Source organism: Theobroma umbraticum, unplaced genomic scaffold (assembly GCF_002168275.2).
Source record: "Theobroma umbraticum cultivar Fairchild unplaced genomic scaffold, ASM216827v3 scaffold_12.0, whole genome shotgun sequence".
Classification (NCBI taxonomy): domain Eukaryota; kingdom Viridiplantae; phylum Streptophyta; class Magnoliopsida; order Malvales; family Malvaceae; genus Theobroma; species Theobroma umbraticum.
In genome coordinates this window covers 1923841-1945096 of record NW_018397272.1, presented here as the reverse complement: position 1 = coordinate 1945096, position 21256 = coordinate 1923841, and the positions used below count along the sequence as shown (strand labels likewise).

The following is a 21256-nucleotide window of genomic DNA, read 5'->3' as shown; positions in this document are numbered from 1 at the left end:
TCTCCAAATTTTTATGAACCATCAATTATATTCTTTTTTCTTTTTTTTTATGTTATGTATGGATTCCATCTTTTACTTGTCATGTTTGTTTTTTTTTCTCATATATGGATTTTATTTTTCATAATTTTAATCTTTAAAAATTAATAAATTATTATGTAATTCTTAAAAAAAAGTTGTAGTGTGGCATTGTTACTTAAAATTTCATTAATATATCATTTTTTAATTAATTCTTATTATGTAAGAGGAAATTATCTTGAGTATATCGTTTTTATATGCTTTACGTTTTATATTTAGTTGAAAGAAAATTATCTTGAATATATAGACTTTACACAATCCTAATTATATAAAAAGAAATTATTAATCTTGTATATTATATTTAATTATTTACATTTCATGCATTATAGCTTTATGTAGTTTGAAAATAATTGGAAAATTTTTTAAAAGAAAAGATGCAAATCATCCAAATGATTTTTTTATACTTGAGCTATCAAGCTTCAATGTTTCAATTCATAAACAAAAGTAATGTGAATCCAAATGTCCAACACTCAATCCTAAAGAAATGGATTTTTTCAGTAGATAATTTTTAATTGATGAATTTGAATTCAAAAAATATAGTCAAGTACAACTTTCTTAAAAAACTATTATAAATTTTTCTTTTTTTAATTTACATGCTATGTAAAATTATTTTCTATTATCAATTTTTTAATTATTGATTAAATTCAATATATTAGTTTTTAAAATTTTTAATCTATGTTTCTTTGTCTGTGGCCTCCTCAATAAACATTTGCTAGCTCTGCCCTTGGAGCTCTTATCTTTAAAGATAAATTTTAAGTGATAAAAGAAGTAAAAGAATTAATAATATACTCACAGAAATCATTAGTAAACTGATTTAGACTTGAACATTAACTAATAACTTGTCACTTAATTTCATCAATCAAACTAAGGAACATCAAACATCAAATAGCACAAGTATAGAAGTAAACATGCAATAATGTTGTCTTGTCAAACTAAAGTAATTGTGGTGTTTGATATAGAATGTGATTTTCAAATGCTTTAATTTCTGTTCGCCATATTCAGCTTGTCTTGAATGAGGTTATGAAACAGATATTTCCCGCAATTTACATTTGAAAACAACATCAAATGTCCCTAATATATAATTGTAATAGAGTAATCAACATTCTTTTGATTCATATTTTGCCTATTAAAAATGCTCTTTCATTACCTTTCAAAAAAAAAAAAGCTCTTTCATTTTCTTTTATAGCTAATTTTTATAGTTTAATTAAAGTCATGGGGGTTTTCCAAGTCAAGCTGCATGAAAGAGACACAGCTAGTGAGAAATTCTTTTGTATAACAGACCAATTTAGCCAAAAGAAAGCTATATTATAGAGTAATCTGGTTAGGTTAAAGTAGTAATCATGTCTCCAGCAGTAATACATTGACATTCATTTCAAAAAAATTTTGAGCATATTGTTCATGAAGATCTATCGATGTGATTTGACCACTGTTGGAGGGATTTGGTTTTGTATCTAATTCTACATATGTTTGACCTACAGATTTTCCAACCATATACATTGCTTGTGTGCATATTATAGCTTACTTCCAAGTATAATAATGTCTCTTCTCATGCTGGGTTTATACGTGTGTGTGTGTGTCCTTACTAAAAGAAATTACATTGATTTTGGAACCTACATCAGAATTTATCTTGTTAATGAGTACTTTCAAAACTGTACTCATTAAACTTTTTCATTAGCAAAATTGCTTTGTGGCTTTAGTTGTGAAAGGTTAAAGGGGTTGATTGGGGGTGGGTTTTGAAGGCAAATCTTGCTGAGGAAAAGTATTTTCATGTGCAATCTCATCCTAGTTTATGATGCATGTTGATCATGCATACTGTATGTTTGTGTGTGGTCAAAGTGAGAAAGAAGGCACAAACTGAATGCCTTCTAAAAGGATCTTTCATGAGGCATTGGAATATGGATAGAAGGGAGGGTAAGAAAAACTTTGTTATGAAGAAATTGCATACTTGAAAACATCTAGGAAGAGACTTTAATTCCATCTTAAAAAGGCCAATGAATTCAACCAAGGTGTTTCTTGTTACTTTATTTTCCTTTGTTTTGGTTCATCTAAACCCCCCCTAAGTTCAACCCTTTCCCTATTTATTAGAGTGACTTACATCAAGCTTTCACGCTAAGTAGCATGTGATTTTAACCCCCAAACACATCTTTAATGAAAAAAAAAATTGCCTTCTTTCCTCTCTCTTTTACTATTCTTTTTTTTTTTTTGTTTTAAAGTTCTCCCTTTTATTTCCGTGATATTTATACTTCTATTTTGTTAATTTATTGGAAACTTCTTTGCCTAATTTGATGGGTAATCGTAAGTCCTCCACCGACTTGGACAACAAAGCCTAACGCCCAATTCTTGTAAAAATGGCCTCAATTTTTCCTATTACTTAGTCAAAAAATTCTCCCAACTAATTATATCTTTCCTAACCTAGACTTTCAAGTTCAACCCTTAAAAAAAATAAAACAAAAATCAATAAAATAAATAAAGGAGTAAACAATCAATTTAACCCAATTTTTATTCCCTCTCCGACTCGCAAACTTTGCGCACTAAATGCAAGGCAAAAACCGACCTTTCAACTAAATCAAAACCTTGTCTCTAAAATCTCTCATGTAACGGTCCTCAGAATTCTAAGGCTTAAGCAACCGAAGATTAGCTCAAAAAACACCTTAGTAGCTGACATGTTCCTTTCTTCCCTCCCCTTGTTACTATTATTTTTCATTAAGTTAAACCTCACTTAATTAGGTCAGATTTCAACTTCTTTTGATCCTAATTTTCATGCAAAATCTTGAATTTCATCATGTTTTTGGGGTTTGGGTTTCTTTTTTTACAGGTGAAAAGTCCATTTTTGAATCAAAACTTTCAAAGTTAAAATCAGAGTTCCCATGAACTTCTACCGCTCTGTTTCTTGCTCCGTTCTTTTTGCTTCAACTTGAAAAAAAGAGATTGATGGGTTATATTGATGGGTACCCAGAAGAAGTTTTTGATCAATACCCATTTTTTTTTGGAATAATATGAGTTCGTTTAAGGTGCTTCTCTTTCAAAAAATGCTTCCTTTTGGTGGGTTCTTGGTCTCCATCTCTGCCCTGTTTTTCTCTCTGTTTGATTTCTTCGGCAAACTTTTATCCAGGTAAAGCGATTTTGACTTCACTTTGGGTTTTTAAACAATGAAACTCATTGTTTTTCCGTTCTTGTATTATTATTTTTTAATTTTTTCTTCTTTCAGGATTCAAAGAAATAAGCTTTCTCAATCAAACAATCAGATTCATATTGAGGCAGAGGAAGAAGCAGAGGAAACCAAAAATGATGCTTCTGAATTGAAGGAGACAGAGAGTGACGTGGTTGAAGAAAAGGAGTCACCAAAGTTCTTTTTCAAGTTTCAGTTTCAAACTCAGACTTTTGAAGAATTTAGCAGGAAGTTTAGAGGAGATGAGAATTATAATGTGGGCCTGGAATCGAGTCCTTCTACAAGCACAAACAAGTATGAGTTCAAGTCGGGGAAGGATTTCAGCTGTATTTTTGAGAAGCCAGAGGATTTGACCTTTTGTGTTACAGAATTTTATGCTAATTCAAAAAATGGGTTCTTGTCAGAAAAGGATTTCATGGAACGAAATTTGAAGGATGAAGCAGTGCCTGAAGTAACAGAGAAGGAAGACAAAGTGCCAGAGAAGAGTCTGCTCGAAGCAGAACAAAGTGAAGAAACGGTTTGTGAAGAAGATGCGGTTGGTGAGGAGAATAATTTGCCAAATCAACAAGAAGTTTCAGGGAATTTTCAGTTTTTTTCTGAGAAAGACTTCACTATTTCGGAGGCTGAGACGGATTCGATCACTTCAAGTCCTGAGTATATGAGTCAATTTATTGGTTCAACTAGTGATGGATTTTTATCAGATAGAGATTTTGAAGAAGATTTTGAGGCTGATTGTTTAAGGAACATTGGTAAAGATGTGGGAGACTTAACTAAGGAAGATTTTGACATGCAGGAAGCTGATGATTTTGATACGGAAGATAGAGATATAATGGAAGAGCTAAGAAAATTAGAAGAGTCTCAAAAATGGAATGAGGACTCCAAGCAAGAAGAAGTTAGTGCCAATAACAATGGATCCGGAAATACCTTGGATAATTCAAAAAATTCCAATTTAGATAATTCATATGCATCGGATTCTGATGATTCAAATGGATTGGAGACTTTGTGGGAGCATCAGGATCTGATAGAACAGCTCAAGATGGAGTTGAAAAAGGTTAGAGCCATAGGCCTGCCTACTATCTTAGAAGAATCAGAGTCTCCAAAGATAATGGATGACTTGAAGCCTTGGAAGATTGATGAGAAGTTCCATCATGTAGATAGAATGAGTGAGCTTCACAAATTCTACAAAAGTTACAGAGAAAGAATGCGAAAATTCGATATCCTCAATTACCAGAAGATGTATGCAATAGGTCAGTATCCTTTTACTATTTACCAAACGTTTTTCATTTTGCTTAGCCAAAAAAAAAAAAAAAAAGAAGAAGGGTTTTTCATTTAATTGTAGCATGTAGATAATTATATTGTTCAAGCATTTATTTATCTTTTCGTTTATCCGATGTCGTGTTTGAAAAATTCTATGTGTAATTATGAACCATCTTCCTGCTGAAGTGCTTATCTTTTTCTAGTTAATCAATCAAAATGAAAAACACATTCCACCTTTAGCAGTCTTTTGGAAGTTAGCCAAAAGGACCCACTAAATCTGCTAAGTTGGGTTAAGCAGAAGCAGAGCCTTATCAAAGCCTAAGCCTTGGTGAAATGATTACATGAAAGTAGGAGGACAAAGGAGGGATCTATATACTAGTTCATATTGCCTTTCGATTGTTTGAGAGGATGCTTCGCTTTTAGGGTTTGAAGGGAGAAAAAGACTTTATGCAAAAACGCGTATAAATGTTCATACTTGCAGGAGTGTTTCTGATGTGTAAGCCCTTTCTGCTAAAGCTTTTTGAATTGTTCTACAAATTTAATTATGAATAATGTAGGAAAGAATAGCCTGTGTAGATCAAACTAACCCATTTTTCCTTTATGACAGTATTTTTAGTTAGTTGATGGTGGTATCTACGTCTTTGGTGCTATCCTGCCAACCCTTAGATTCAGCCTAGTTCCACAATTTCATTTAAGACACCGTCCTATTATGGGAATGCTTTACCTAACTCTCAATTACTACCGAATTGTGATAAAAAAAATCTGCAGTATGGGTTTAATGCTCCACTAGGCCTTTCTCATGGCTGGTTTTTTTGGTGTAAAAAGTACTTTAAAATTTAGATGATAGAAACAAGACAACTTGGAAAGCTATGTTGCATGTAAAATACTTGATAAATAAGTGACTTTTTAGGTTATGATTTATGTATAGGTGGCCAATTACATCTACTTTATTCCTTTTCCATTAAATTTTATTTTAAGTTTCATTTAAAGTAATCTGTCCCTCGTGTTTCTTCACAATTCGTAGGCTTTCTTCAGTCAAAGGATCCACTTCAATCAATTTCAAACCACAAATCATCCTCACCTCCAGCAATCACATCTCTTCTCTCCCAGAACCTTAGGCTAGGAAGGCAGAAAAAGTCCAAGCTCGACCCCATGAAAAAGTTCATTAAGGAGCTGCATAGTGATTTGGAAATCGTCTATGTAGGCCAACTGTGTCTTTCTTGGGAAATACTGCATTGGCAATATGAGAAGGCAATTGAAATATGGGAATCAGATCCTTATGGCATACGTCAATACAATGAAGTTGCCGGTGAGTTTCAACAGTTTCAAGTGCTGATGCAAAGATTTATAGAGAATGAGCCCTTTGAAGGGCCAAGGGTTCAGAACTATGTTAAAAATCGATGTGTTCTACGTAATCTCCTTCAAGTTCCAGTTATCAGAGGCAAGTTCTCTTAATCCTTTAAATGATGTATGAAGCATTGTCGATAGACTGAGATGGTGACAACATATCCGGTTGTTGCATGTCTCTCAATCCAATTAGGCCCCTTTGAGCTAAGTGGGGCCATTGGCAACCACAACTCATTGAGTACTTACTTTCTTGATTGCGAAGCAAAATTAAGTTTAGGAAACATTAGCTAATACAAGCTTTATTCTCCTGTAGAGGATAGCATGAAGGATAAAAGGAAGGCTAGAAGAAAGGGAAGAGATGATGATGCAATTTCAAGTGACATGCTCGTAGAGATCATGGAAGAATCAATAAGAATATTTTGGCGATTTGTTCGAGCTGATAAAGACGCAAATTTTGTGATCCAGCAGACCAGGAAAGGAACTCAAGTAGAACCCTTAGATCCAGCAGATCTTGAACTTCTAGCTGAAGTTCAAACAAGTCTACAAAAGGTTAGCCTTTCCAAAGCTTTTATCAAAACCCCTAGAAATGGTGTACTCTTATTTGTTTTTAACATGTTTTCTATTGGAATTGCAGAAGGATAGGAAGCTTAAAGATATACTAAGAAGTGGAAACTGCATATTAAGAAAATTCAGAAAGAATCAAGAAGAGAGTTCAGATCAAGTCCTTTATTTCTTCTCTCAAGTGGATTTGAAATTGGTGGCAAGAGTTTTGAACACGTCAAAAGTAACCAAGGATCAGCTTTTATGGTGCCACAGCAAATTGAGCAAGATTAGTTTTGTTAATAGGAAGATAAATGTAGAACCATCGTTTTCGCTTTTCCCATGTTAATATCTAAAGATAATATAGCCATTTTTCTTGTTGCAGCGCCTGTTTCATATGCTTTTCAAAATTTTGGTATATCTAAGAAGGTAAGGCCCATTAAACCCAAACAAGCCTCATATTATAAACAATATAAATATAAACACACATCATATAGCATTTCGTAGTGAGTATATGTCTCAACTCATATGCATATATTTCATGTCTCAAGTGATAATTAAATTGTGTTGTCCCGTTTTGTAGTGGGATCGTAACTTGTGCATGGGTGTAACCCGATAAGCCCAAGCAAGTCTCTTTACATATATTTGTTAAACATTCTTTATCATACAATAACACATTCGGTAATTCAGTCTACATGCATCCATCCTTAGGGGTCACACGACCCAACCTATATCACGAGCTGAAACTTAACCCCAACCACATGAGGTCTTAAACTCTGAAAATATAATTTAAGTAAGTCTATAACATGCATTCATCCATATGCATCGCATGACTCAATCTATATCATGGACTAAAACTTAAGCCCAACCTTGTAAGGTCTTAAACTCTCAAAATAAAATTTAAATAAGTTTATAAATCACATGCTTATATTTTCAACCTAAAAAACATGTTTGATATTTGTGAAAGATTTATATTAATATACCCAAAATACACCTTATCTCTTATTAATGTAAGATCCGTGATATTCTACCTCACCCAATTATATAAGGTTCTCATTGCACTGGTTCTTTTCCTATAGAAGAAAAGAACTCTTATACTAGTACCTAACCCTTGTATCTCTCATGAGAGCCAGATTAATAAAGATCCGAATCTACTCTAAACTTTGAAAATAAAGTTTAAGTAAACCTATAAATCACAAGCTCACATTTTCAATCCAAAAAACATGTTTGATAGATGATGGAAGACTCATATTTATATACTTAAAATCTATCTAATCTCTTATTAATATGAGATCTGTGATAACCTAAACCATCCAATTATCATTCTTAGATAACATATGTATGCTAACTTTTGAGTACTAGTACTTGTTATCCATGTGCTGCATGTGAAATATATATTTTTTTAATTTTTAATAATAATTATATATAATTAAAAATATCTTTAAAGTACAACATTTGAAATATAAATAATTTAACTTATATTACTTTATAAATTATTCAATAGTATTAGAATTAAAAAATATATTTTTAATTAAAATATTTCATACAATTAAAATTTTTATTTAAAAATTAAATAAATTTTATTAACATTTATAATACAAAAATTAAAATGACAATTTGAAAATAAAATTGAACTTTTTATCTCATTAATAATTGCATTTACTTCTTAACTTGAATTTCAAATTTTATGTGATATTATAACATACTCTTATAAGTTTCTCCATATTCGAACCATTATATATATATATATATATATATATGAATTGTTAACAGTAAATTATAAAAAAATAAATAATATCAAAATAAATTATAGATAAATTGTTTTGAATCTAAAATTTTGAAGCCTCAAAAGGAAAAGATATTCTTGAACCCAAACTTATTTAAAAGAGAAATATTCATATTTAAACTCTACTGTTGCATTTAAGTATTTGGTTTATTAGTTAGTGCATTATTCTCTATCTAAACAGTAGAATTCGATTATTTTCTCTTCCAATTTTTATATATATATATATATATATAAACTTTACCGTCTCCAAACACAATTACTTTTTTTTTTTAGAATTACCTTAATTACTTATTAAATACTCAAATAACCATTAAACTAGAAAAAAAAAAAAGTTAAACCATCAACTATTTTAGCTTTAAAACAGAAAAAACACGTGCATAATCTCAACCGTTGATAAACAAAACCCAAAATTAGATCCGTTAGATCTAGGGCTTCCATCCAAAAGAATCCATATTTATACATTCTCTTCTCCCATTCTAAGCCCTTTGGTCTCGCTCTGTCTCTCTTGTCTTCGCGTAAACGGAGCAGAGAAAATAAAACCCAAAACTTTAAAAACCACAAAAATGGTTCAGAGACTTACTTATCGTACTCGCCATAGCTATGCTACCAAATCGAACCAACATCGTGTCGTTAAGACGCCTGGTAAGTGTTAATATCGAAAAGGATGCCGCTTGGGTGCTCTGTTTTTTTCTTTACATATATATATATGTGTGAAAATAATGATGTTTTTTTCTTTTTGAAGGTGGGAAATTGGTTTATCAGACTACTAAGAAGAGAGCAAGTGGGCCTAAGTGTCCTGTTACTGGCAAGAGAATTCAGGGTGTAAGTACAAAAAAATTCATTGTGTTTTTTATTCGGTTAAGTTGGATTTTTGGGTTGGAATATTTAGTTTTTATTGTTGGGTTGATCGAATGAGTATGAAATGCGGGTACCCTATTGTTCTTGTCATTGAGAAATGATGATATGGGAATACAAATAATCATTGTCTATCTGTTTATATTCATTTTGTGTTCCGAATTAAGCATAAATTTTGATCCTTTGAGTTATTTGAGATCATCGTTAAGATGTAAGTGTTATAAAATGGGCAATAATGATCGTTAGTTGTTTCTATGTTGCTACTTTTGTTTAAACTTATTGCCGTTGCTGATAGTGTACTGTGGATATAATTCCATTTTCACGGATTTAAATATGAAAGTAAACCTTGTTGGTCAAAAAATGTATTAATTTGTGATTACTTTGATCATTCCTAATGTTGCACTTTCATAAATGGTGGAACCCTCAAAGGCATTTTACTTGAAAGCAATGGATAAACTGTGGAACTGTATAGTACCATACTTATTGCTATTAAGTGGATATATAAAACCTTTTCAATGTATATGGAAATTATTGTTTTGTGGCAGTCTATCATTTAATGTTTCTCAGTCAAGTAGTCTATTTTGGTCTTAGTGAAACACGTGATTAGTCAGATTCTAGTTGTGAAGTTTTGAACATTCTCTCAGATTTTTCTGATATGGTTCTATGCAGATTCCTCACTTGAGACCTGCTGAATACAAGAGGTCTAGATTGCCTAGGAACCGCAGGACTGTGAATCGTGCCTATGGTGGTGTTTTGTCTGGAAGTGCTGTTAGAGAGAGGTACTGTTATGTGGATTATTTGATAGCTGTTAAATGGATGCTACCGTTGTTTTTTGTTCATTGCCATTGATGCAAATATAATTCTTGTCTTGCTGTGTTTTATCTTTCTAAGGATAATTCGCGCCTTCTTGGTGGAAGAGCAAAAAATTGTGAAGAAGGTTCTGAAGATCCAAAAAACAAAGGAAAAGCAAGCCTCGAAGAGCTAGGATTCTGGATGTTTGTGAAGCTAAATTGTGTTTGGGTTGTTAGATCCACCTGAGAGAAATTTTGGTTGTTATTATGGTGATGATGAAATGTGGAACTGAACTTCAATGTTTTTCTTTTTGTTTGTTCGATACTTATTAATTTGCTGCTTGTTCACTTGACGACAAATCAATTGCTAATTTTGTTTTAGTGATATGGTTTATGCTGAGTTGGTTTCTTTTCCGTTTCGCCCCTTAATCTTTGTTATTTTTCTATCCTCATTAGTTTCTAAGAAAGTAAAAATTCAGCTGGTTTGAGTTTACTTGGTGTCTGTTAAAAAGGTGTTCACAGTTGGGAAATATCTCAACCGCTTGTAGGTAGGTTTCACATACTTGAAGTTGGATTGTGTATGCTTCCCTTCTACTATAAATTCATCCATAACAACCAGTTTCAACTTCCTTTTACATTATCTCAGAAAATGGAATAGGTGATCGTTTTTATGCTCTGAAGGACCATATTGAGTAAATTTCTCAATCAGGATAATAGTAGAGTTAGAAAATATATAGCTGCTTATGCCTAGATTGCTGATAGATTAAAATTTTTAGCGTTTGATATTGTTATTTCACCCTGGGAGATAAAGAAGAATCAATTAGAATTTGGAAGGTGGCAATACTGCCGTTTATCCACATGACAGTCCCCAGCGCTGGACAGTCTTGCATAATATCTGAGAATATTAAAAGAAGCTTTAACTGAAAATCTATCAAAGATCAATCTGGCTCATCAGAAGTTAGGCTCACTCCCAAAAGAATCCCCAATCAGAGTTTTGGCATTTGTTTCCTCTCAGAAAAGCCCAATCCTTTTGATCTGAAGAAAACGAAGCCCAATCAGAATTTAGGCTTTTTCTTCCTCTCAAAAAGGCCCAATCCTCTTAATCAGAAGTAAAGAGAGATAATTTGTCAAGAATGGGATTCGAACCCATGCCCTTTCGGACCAGTACCTGAAACTGGCGTCTTAGACCAACTCGGCCATCTTAACGGATAATCCTGTGCTTAAATGCTGATAGATCGCTATTGTTAACGGGTTCCTGGAATTAGCATGTCGATAAGTACCATTTACCGTCCATAATTTTGTCCTCTCATTTAGTAAAGAACTAGAATAAGATCCGCCCTAGGCAGGGTGTGTAAAATTTAATGAATAATTGTATAAAAAATGAATAAAATTTAATAAAAAATTAAATGAAAAGAAATTAAAGTTAGTTATTAGTAAAAATCAGTTATTGTTTGTGATAATTTTTAATATCTTAATTTTTGTAGATTGTTTTAATGAAAAGAAAGTTTATATTGAGGGTAAAAAAGAAACTGAAACAATTTTTTTTAAAAAAAAAAACTGAAATAATAAAAGATATACAAATGAACAGAATTTAGGACATAATAGACAAATTTTATACAATATACAAAAAATGGTGTTGATTTACTAATGAGAGCATAATCTTATCCAATTGCAGCAGATGTAAGTTTTTTGTTGAAGTAGCTAAAACCTGTCTAATACTAGTCTTAACGTGCTACACAGTGTACAATCAAAAGATCAATTGCTAGTGTTTAAGGTTGCTTGTAACAAATGTACATACTGAAGGAATGCTTCATTTTTGTATAGCGCGTCATTATTTGTACACCTTGGGTCCTGAAACACAAAACTAAAAAAAAAAAAAAAAATGATTGAGAAATAATAGCTAAAATCAAAGAGAAAAATCAAATATTGGAAGCAAAGATACTAAGCCTAGTTTCATTGGCCTTATCCGCTGTCAATGCTCTAATAGTGATTCTATAATCTGTGAAGAGAAAGGTCGTAAGAAGAAAGTCCAACAGGAGAACTAATCTCATATAGCATAGTGTGGAGGAGAGCTTTCGATTGGATAAATCCGCTCAAAATTACGTTGATTTGACTCTTATTGAATGAACAAAGTATTTCTTAGCATGACATAAGTTAAAATTACCCCTGCATGCAGTGATATAGCGAACAATCAAGACATAAGTTCATAGATCATGAACAAAATAAAAACAGAATATTTGCAGCTGAATAAATAACAAATAAAGAAACTAAGAATGCATATCTAACCAAATTTTTAACTGAGTCGAATTAACTGAATTTATCGATTAATTCGGTTTTGATCCAGTTTTACTCACCCCTAAATGAGAGGGAAGAAAAAATAAAAAAAAAACTTAAAGTTCGAAATTACCCTTCCATTTAAAGCAAACAATGGAAGAGTCAGAATTTTTTAAGCATTACAATCATAAAGAGCATAAATATGAAAGTTTAATAGGGCACTAATCTACCTTAAAGTAATTAAAATTTTTAACAGCTAGTTTGCCTTGGAATTGATGGAAAATAAAGACGTGATGACAAATTTGATGAACTTGAATTGAAAATGAGATATCCACACAAAAAGGAGATGCTCAAAAAGAAAAAAAAAAAGAAAAAAGAAATCAAATTGCTCATAACAAACTTTAATCCCTTGTAGGAGATGTACTTTCAACCTAACTAAAATCAAGTTGAGCTCTTACATCGTAGTAATTTAAAGCTGTGTAATCTATTGTAATGTAGTACAATTTGGTCCAATGATTCACAACAATCGATTTAGAAATAGTATTTGTGCTTTATTTTTGATAAAATGACTGGAGAGTACTTTCAATAAGTATGACCTGAATATACATCCTGTTGTAAAGCAGGTAAGAGAAAATTAGGAGCAGTATGAAACCATGACTGGATAGTTTCCACCAAGAAGCCATACATGGCCAGCCAATGAGCAACAGAATTTGCCTCCTGCCGGACATGCAAAAATTTGCAATTCCTGAAAGTTGCAGCAATTCCTTTAACCTCATTCAGCAGTTGATGATAAGGAAAAGCAAGCCAGCTATTACCAGGCTTCTGCAACTCCGTAATGACAAACAAAGAATCAGACCTAACCTCTACCTCCTGTAACTTCTTCCTATTAGCTAACCTCAAACCCTCCTTGATAGCACTAATTTCTGCAATTATTGCCTGCTGGCATGCTGCTAACTTCCCTGAAAATGCTGCCAGAAAATAGCCTTCTTGGGTTCTTATCACTGCCCCAAAACCTGCCTGGTGAGAGGAAGCTGAGAATGCCCCTGCACAATTAATCTTGAGAACCGCAGCTGAAGGAGGAGACACATACCCTGGCCATTGTATTTGATGCTCGAATGTGACCTTAAAATGATCCAAACTGCTTCTCGGATAATATGGCAGCTGAAAAATTAATAGCATTAAATTTTCTTCAAGTGTTCAATTTGGTTAAAATAAATTTGTTGATGATCCAAAGATTTATACCAAGGAAAATTCAGAAACATGAAACAAGGATACAAGTGACAGTAGTACCAGACACAGCTACTTTCACTTGAACAATATGTAGTTCTCACCATTGTACTCTGCCTATTCACTTGGACATCCAATGATCCAGAAGCCCCAGTATTTGAAGTGTTTGCCTGCATCGATGAGAGTCAGTGCTTGCTATTGGTGATTCAGGCAGAAAATTGGGAATTCAGGCTGTCTTTTTAATTTCCTAAGTCCTAGAGTTTATGAATCAAGGAACCATTTGTTTGATAATCTCAATATTTCAGACAGTATGGAAGCCTTTGCCGCACCATCAAATACGATAATAGAATCATTCTTGTTGATTGTGAAGTCAAGTTGATTCAGTGAAAATAATTTTGGAGGGGAATTCTTTCAAAGCCATTTGTTCAATTAGCAGATGCATTGATCTAATAGATTGGCGGTTTTTTTTTTCAACCTCTATTTATGATTTGACTGATACCTAATGTAACACTGTGCTGTGTGCACTACTGTGTAAATGCTGCCCCCCTCTGTCTCTGATGATCCCCTTTATTGTACATGACAAGTTGAAGAGTGTGAATGCTGCATTGGTATACAGAAATTTCTTCCATTTAAAAAATTTAAGCAAGCAAAGCATATGCTGTGTTTAGTACTAATTAATCGAATGTATATCATTACCCTAAGCCACTTAGGAGGGTAAAGGTGTCGATTTGCTTGAACATCATCACGCGCCAGGAAAGCTCTTCGACTAAAAGTATCCTCCTGCATCAGGCCAACTTAAAAACTTTAATCAATGATGTGGGTGAAAACAGAAGCTTGAAATATCTACTCACTTTGCATGAAGGGTTGAGAAGAAAGAAGCTCTGACCGATGTAGGGCGACTGGATCTAGAACCAACACTCTGGATTGCACGGCGTGAAAGCGTTTCAGCTCTTTTCATCGAGCTGGAAGCGCTTGATCGGATGTCAGTGGTGTTGGTTCTGTAACTTGGAATTGCACAACGTGAAAGCAAGTCAGCAGTTGTCATCCAGCTGGAAGCGTCTGATCGGGAGTCAAAGGTGTTTGTTCTAGAGCTGGGAAGCGACTCACAGCTTCCTGTACGTGAAATATTTCCCTGTATCAAGTCAAATTAGTTATTATTCTTAAATTATTGGTAAGAATATGATTTCCAGGCAGTTTTTCTTAAGCTTTTCTCTGTATTAGACGTCTTGCGTTCAGATGTCATTTCGTTTATGATTGTTTATATTCTAAAACCATTTGGAGGAATGTGCTCCAAAGAAGAAGCTCTCACCATGCTGGAAGCATTAGATCTGCTCTGCTTGTAGTAAGGCGTATCGGACATGAAACTTGAATTCCTTCCCTGCATCCAGAGCAGTTGGCTCTAAATATTGTAAATTCGTGCTGAAAATGAAGTGTAAGTGATACTCTCTTAAATGTTATAAGGTCTCCCAATCCCCCAAATCTAACATAAATGATAAGATTTAGTTTCATCACCCACGCATATTGATCCACTTATCCCTCTTAATGGTTCTGTCATTACATAAATTGTTTGGAGGCATGTTCTCACCATGCTGGAGGCATTTGACACCGTATAAAAGCTCGAGTGTGTTGCTGTAGTTCCTGTGTACGATTCTTTACCCTGCATCAAGTCAAGCAATTACTACCTGCTGTAAATATGTGGTGAATATATATTGGCATGGAAAGGTTCAATCTACATATTTAGAAAAAGAAAGATGCCAGCCATTAACAAGTATCAAGCTACATAATTAAGAAGGTTTAAAGTGCTTCTGGATTATTTGACTCTCAAGAATAGCTAAATCTCTGTAATATACACTTCTTATTCTTCCTCTTGAAATCTAGATTTAGTTGAACTAAAAGTTATGAATTAACTTGAGCTAATTTCATAAGGTAAGGCCGTTTTATATTCTTAAGCTCATATCCTACCATCAATCTATCGAATATATTAAAAATTTGATTAGTTATAAGACGCTCTCACCCTTCCAGGCCGCCGACCCTCCTGAGGATGAGCATGATGAGAACCCCATCCAGAATTTATCTTACCCGAAGGCTTTCCTCCCATATATATGATATACCAAGTAACCAAATCAAGTTACTGCTTGTTATGGATGGCTGGAAGTGAAACTATATAAGGGGATTCAGGAGGTTTCCCCTGTATATAGACTAGTTTCCCAGTGCTTTAGAGGTTCAAAATCAAGAGATCATCTCTTTCAATATTAACATTCCAATCATCCGGCATATTGGACTTTGATTGCTGGGTTGAAATTTCCAGAACATATAAAATTATTTTTGATAAGCTGTTGCTATGTGTCTGGCAATATTTAATTCTGGTCAGGATATTGATCTAGACCAAATCAAACAAGTGAATTTGCTTTGCAAATGTAAAAAGAAAATAAAGTAAAGAACTAGTCCACATTGGATTTTTTAAACAGAAGATCCTAGAAATAGCAAAAGAATCTGATTTCGCAGGTCGAACCCATGGAAGCTAAAGTCAGCAGTGTCGCGAAGGGCAATTTGAGGTCGGGTTCAGAGTTGAAACAGATGAAATACAATTATAGGCGGCTAAAGGTCGGGCCAGGCCGGGTTGGTACTTCTAAATCTTAAACAAGACCTGGACCACTCATTTAAATTATATTGTTGCATATTTTTTAAAATATATTTTATTATTAAATTAAATAACAAAAATTTATTTATTAATTAATATAATAATATTTTCAGGTTGGATGGAACCAAGCGTAAGCCTAAAAACATATAAGCGGACTAACTGGACCTGTCAATACCTCTGAGCACAACGTATAATGTGGCGGATTTGAGAAAATCATTCTGCATTTGCAAAAGTCAAATCTTTTGAACATTATCTGGTGATCGAGGTGTTTAAAAATTGGTTTACATGAAATAATACATATTTACATGACTCTAATCCAAAAATTGTGAAGGATAAAAGTTAGATCCAAATTTGAAATTAGGATATAGCATCTTTTACGTGAAAGACTTGGATGGTCTCTTCCAGATTTTCAAATGGCTTGGTGCAATGTGGACATAATGCCTGACGGAAGGAAGGCTTGGACAATGGCTTTTTTCACAATAATTTGTTCAATCCGTCTCCAAAGAAATGAGATGGTTTTCCGTGACAAAGTTTGGGATAGTAAATAAATTTTTAACATGATTAAGCTAAGAGCTGCTTGGTGGCATAAAGCTAGCACTAGTTTGGCATAGTATTCAATTATGGATGTGGTGTAATGCCTTAATTGTGCCGTTGAACCACAAAAGAGGAACGTAACAAGAACCGCAACCATTTGGGAACACCTATCGGAAGGGTTGATGAAATTTAACGTCGATGGGTCGTTAAGAGGAAAGCCAACGTAAGCAGGCATCGATGGTGTCTTACGAGATAATAATGGCTTGGTTAAGATTATGCTCTCAAAAGCTGTTGGTATTATGGATTCCAGTGTGGTAGAACTGTTAGCTATTAGAGAAGCATTTGTAATTTCTACAGCATTTAAGTGAGTTAACGCTAATTAGCTTATGGTGGAGAAGGATTCATCCAATGTGGTGGGTTGGGTGAAAAATCCAGTTTCTATGCCATGGAGAATGAATGCCCATATGCTGATAATTGAAAACGTTGTTGCCCAAATTCCCAAATGGCAAAGCCAACATACATTACGTGAAGCAAACGAGTTGGCTGACTCCTTAGGGAAAAAGGGAGTCCAAAGTGCCCATGATATGATGATGGTAATGGAGTAACAATAGTTGCATGGTGGACGATAGGGTCAGAGGTTTATTACTCCTTCTTGATGGCGTTCTTTCCATCTTGTTCATGTTGTGTTTTGGTTATGGTAGGATCGAACAAATATAAAACAGAGCAAAGTGAAGGTATTTTTATAACAGCAGAGAGATATTCTGATATGCATTGACTTAATATATATATTCATAGCAAACTCAACAAGTAAGCTTCGAATAGTACAAGTTACAAGAATACATGCTAATCATCACATAAGTCATTCACTAGATGCATAGCTATCATAATTTTATAGAAAGCTAGCTGTCCTAATACAAACAGTCACATTTAGTCCTAAGGTTAATAGCATGAACTGATGTGGTTTTCAATGCAAGTCCTATTTCAACACTTCTCCTTAGAACTTGCATTGCAAACCCCTAGCATTGATCTAAGGTCTTCAAACCTCTCTTTTGGTAGTGCCTTGGTGAAAATATCTGCTATTTGCTTAGCAGAATATATTGCTGCTGCAGCTACTGTGAACCAAGTAGGTGAACTTGACTTCATTTAATTTTTTAGCTTCTCGGACGGCATGAAACTTCACATTGATGTGCTTGGTTCTGCCATGGTTTACAGGGTTCTTTGCAATGGCAATTACTGATTTGCTATCCAAGAATAGTTCAGTGGGTTCCTTTTGTTCAAACTTCAAATCCAAACACAAATTTTTGAGTCACACAACTTGGTTCACAGTAGTTGCAGCAGCAATATATTCTGCTTTAGTTGTTGACTGAGCCACTACTTGTTTTTTGAGTTCCAGCTAAAGGTACCTCCTCCCGAATAAGACACATATCCTAATGTGCTTTTGAAATCTGTTGGATCTCCAGCAAAATCACTATCACTGTATCTAATCAATTTGACTTCATTTAGCTGCTTGAAATATAGGCCAAAATCAAATGTACCATGCAAGTACCTCAGAACTCTCTTAGCTACTGTTAGATGCTGAATTGTAGGCTTTTGCATAAATCTGGATAAAAAACTTACTGAATACATAATATCTGTCCTTGAACCACATATATAGAGTAGATTACCAAACAAACTTCTATAACTTGTAGGATCAGCAAGTTCAGTTGAATCTGATGCAATGTACTTTTCATTAACAACCATAGGAGTAGCAACAATTTGCTTTTCTCCATGTTGAATCTCTTCAAGACCTCTGAAATATAGTTTCTTTGACTGATGAAAATTTCTTGATCAAAATGATCAATTTGAAATCCCAAGTAGTGCTTCATTTTGCCCAAATCAGTCATCTCAAACTCAGTTTACCTGGCAACATTAAACCAAGTTATAAACCTTCTCTCAAGACTTGCAATAAATAGGTCATCTACATATAAGGAGATTATCAATTGTACTTAATCATGGATCTTTAGGACATTAAGTGTGGGTTCCTTGACACTTCTACAGAAACCTTTGAGCTCCAAGTAGCTGTAAATCTTGTTGTACCCAGCCTTAAGAGCTTGTTCAAGACCATACAAGGCCTTATGCAACTTATAGACCTTGTTGACCCTGACATTGACTTTCAACCCTTCAGGTATTTCGACATAAATATCTTCATGTAGGATTCCATTCAAAAATGCTAACTTGATATCAAGATGATGAACCTCCCAACCAAAACCACCAACTATAGCAAGTAAAAATATAACTGTTTCAAATCTGGCCACTAGTGCAAATGTATATGTAAAATCAATTCCTGGTAGTTGACCATATCCCTTGATCACAAGTCTTGCTTTGATTGACCCATCAACATTGTATTTAGTCCTAAAGATCCATTTAACACCAAGTACATTCATAGTGTCTGTTCTATCCACTAATGACCAAGTCTTGTTCTTATGAATTGAATTCAACTCCTCATGCATTGCAGTTTGCCAGTGAACTAAATCCTTAGCTTCAAAATAGATTGTGGAATTAGTAATGGCCATATTACATTTGTTATAGATCTTTCCAATGTCCTGGTTCCTCTGACAGTAAATTCAGTATCATCAAGATCATAGTCAAGTTCACGAATAACTTCTAGTTGTGACCCTGTAACAAGTATTCTGTCACCTGATGTCTTAACTAGGTTAGACTCCCAATTCCACCTTGCATTCTCATCAAACTTTATGTCTCTAGCCACTTGAACTTTTTTAGTCTTCAAATTAAAAACTTTGTATCATTTTGCATGTAAATTGTATCCCAATAACATTTTTACCTCAGCCCTCAGTTCTAGCTTAGATCTTTTTGCATCAAGCACAAGAATATAGCAAATGCTACTAAATATTTTTAGATGTTCCACTACTGGTTTGACATGGTGCCAAGCTTCATATGGTGTCATTTTGTTCAATGCCCTTGTTGGAAGTATGTTTTGCAAGTAAACTGCAATATTGGTAGCTTCTGTCCAAAAATGCTTAAGCATTGATTTTTCAAACGACAAGCACCTAGCCATATGCAATATTATTCTATTATTTCCTTCATAGACCCCATTTTGTTGAGGTGAATATAGAACAGTGAATTGATGTTTGATACCAGTAGTAGGTAAAAAAAACTTTAAACTCATATGAAGTGACCTCCCTTCCATTATCATTTCTCAAACATTTCACCTTGCACCCTGATTCAAGCTCAACAGAGGCTTTGAACTTCTTAAATACTGAAAACACATTACATTTAAGCTTAATGAAATAAATCCAAGTCATCCTGGTGTAGTCATCAATAAACAACACAAAGTACTTGCTACCATTGAGTGATTCAACACTCATTGGACCACAAACATAAGAATGGATCAATTCAAGCTTTTCATAGGCTTTCTTAATGCTTTTCAAAGGAAGTGGCAGCCTTGTTTGCTTTCCTAGTTGGCGGACTTTACAAATATCAATGTGTTCATATATGGAGGGCAATTCTATCATTAAATTGTTAGGTTTTAGTAATTTCATCGTAGAATAGTTGCAATGCCCAAATCTCTTATACCATAACTCAGACACATCATAACCATCCTTCTTAACAGCTTTTAGACTCATGTAATGCCAATCTAAAGGGAAACATCTATTTCTCATCTTGACAGACTTTAAAACATTGCCTGAAGGCTCAATGATGGTGCATTTTTTATTTTTTAAATAGCAAGGTATAGTCATTGTCTACCATTTGACCAACACTAAGTAAGTTTGGACATGATTGAGACACTAGAAAGACATTTGAGATATACCTGGTTCCTTTTAATGTTGATACAACAACTGTTCCTGTGCCAATGGCATCCAAAAACTCTTCATTCCCAATTTCTATCCTTACACATTGATTCTAATCAATTGTAGTGCACAAGGATGCATTAGGTGATATGTGGCTTGAACAAGCACTATCAATTAACTAGGTATGATCTGTCTTTCTCGTTTTACCCTTTAATGCCATAAACAACAATTCTTTTGTTGTCTCAACTTCTTTTGATACTTTAGCTTGCTGGTTTATTGAGTAGCCTTATGTTTGCATACTTTTTCCACATGACCAAGCTGATTACACTTCTTGCACTTAACATTTAGCCTAAACCAACAATATTTTTTAACATGGTTAGTTTCTTTACAGTAGGAGCACAATGCATTTTTGGTTTTCTTACCCTGTTGCCTTTGATTTGAAGTTGCTGCCTTCTCTTTGTTCCTTGTATCATCTTAGAACTTTTCGTTGCCATCATGAAAGACATTCTTGTCCTTAAACTTTGCTTGCAAAGTTGTCTTAGTATGCTCATCAAGGCTGATTTGTCTTCTTGTTTCAACAGCTTAAAGGGCATTAACCAGCTCTTGCACTATTATTAAGGTGAGGTCTTTGGATTCCTCAAAAGCTGTAATTTTTGACTCAAATCTCTTAGGAATACTCACTAGCACCTTTTCCACAATTCTTGCATCTGAAAGCTCAGCTCCTAAAAGCCTAACTTGGTTGACTATCTTCATGAGCTTATCCGTATAATCTTTCACAAACTTATTCTCCTTCATCTTTAGCACTTCAAATTGCGTAATCAAATTCAAAACCTATATCTTCTTGGTTCTATCTAACGCTTGAAACTTCTCCTTGAGCTTATCCTATGCTTTTTTGGTGGTTTCACAAGACATAATTCTTGCAAATATAGGTTCTATTACAGTAACGTAAATATGGGATAGTGCCTTGTACTT

General features: G+C 33.9%; 2 protein-coding genes and 1 non-coding gene across 3 annotated transcripts; 2 read left to right on the top strand and 1 right to left on the bottom strand.

Annotated features, from left to right (window-relative positions):
* The first annotated feature begins 2585 nt into the window (after positions 1-2585).
* On the top strand, positions 2586-6772 carry LOC110426789 (uncharacterized). The gene is made up of 5 exons (XM_089785349.1): positions 2586-3187; positions 3284-4491; positions 5526-5942; positions 6162-6397; positions 6483-6772. The coding sequence occupies exons 1-5, from the start codon at positions 3072-3074 to the stop codon at positions 6735-6737; spliced, it is 2232 nt and encodes a 743-aa protein (XP_089641475.1). The 5' UTR covers positions 2586-3071; the 3' UTR covers positions 6738-6772.
* Positions 6773-8661: 1889 nt separating this feature from the next.
* LOC110426686 (large ribosomal subunit protein eL34) lies at positions 8662-10234 on the top strand. The gene is made up of 4 exons (XM_021441968.2): positions 8662-8816; positions 8917-8996; positions 9699-9808; positions 9921-10234. Exons 1-4 carry the CDS (start codon positions 8738-8740, stop codon positions 10012-10014), a joined length of 363 nt encoding a protein of 120 aa, XP_021297643.1. The 5' UTR covers positions 8662-8737; the 3' UTR covers positions 10015-10234.
* A 711-nt stretch (positions 10235-10945) lies between these two features.
* TRNAL-CAG (transfer RNA leucine (anticodon CAG)) lies at positions 10946-11026 on the bottom strand. Its single transcript has one exon. It is a non-coding gene; the product is annotated as a tRNA-Leu (tRNA).
* Between the last annotated feature and the right edge of the window lie 10230 nt (positions 11027-21256).

Excerpts from the sequence above, each read along its gene's own strand:
- LOC110426789 (XM_089785349.1), top strand. The coding sequence starts at position 3,072 with ATGAGTTCGTTTAAGGTGCTTCTCTTTCAAAAAATGCTTCCTTTTGGT. Across the intron at positions 3,188-3,283 it reads TTCGGCAAACTTTTATCCAG|GATTCAAAGAAATAAGCTTT; the intron begins GTAAAGCGATTT and ends TTCTTCTTTCAG. Across the intron at positions 6,398-6,482 it reads TTCAAACAAGTCTACAAAAG|AAGGATAGGAAGCTTAAAGA; the intron begins GTTAGCCTTTCC and ends TTGGAATTGCAG.
- LOC110426686 (XM_021441968.2), top strand. The coding sequence starts at position 8,738 with ATGGTTCAGAGACTTACTTATCGTACTCGCCATAGCTATGCTACCAAA. Across the intron at positions 8,817-8,916 it reads TCGTGTCGTTAAGACGCCTG|GTGGGAAATTGGTTTATCAG; the intron begins GTAAGTGTTAAT and ends TTCTTTTTGAAG. Across the intron at positions 9,809-9,920 it reads GGAAGTGCTGTTAGAGAGAG|GATAATTCGCGCCTTCTTGG; the intron begins GTACTGTTATGT and ends TATCTTTCTAAG.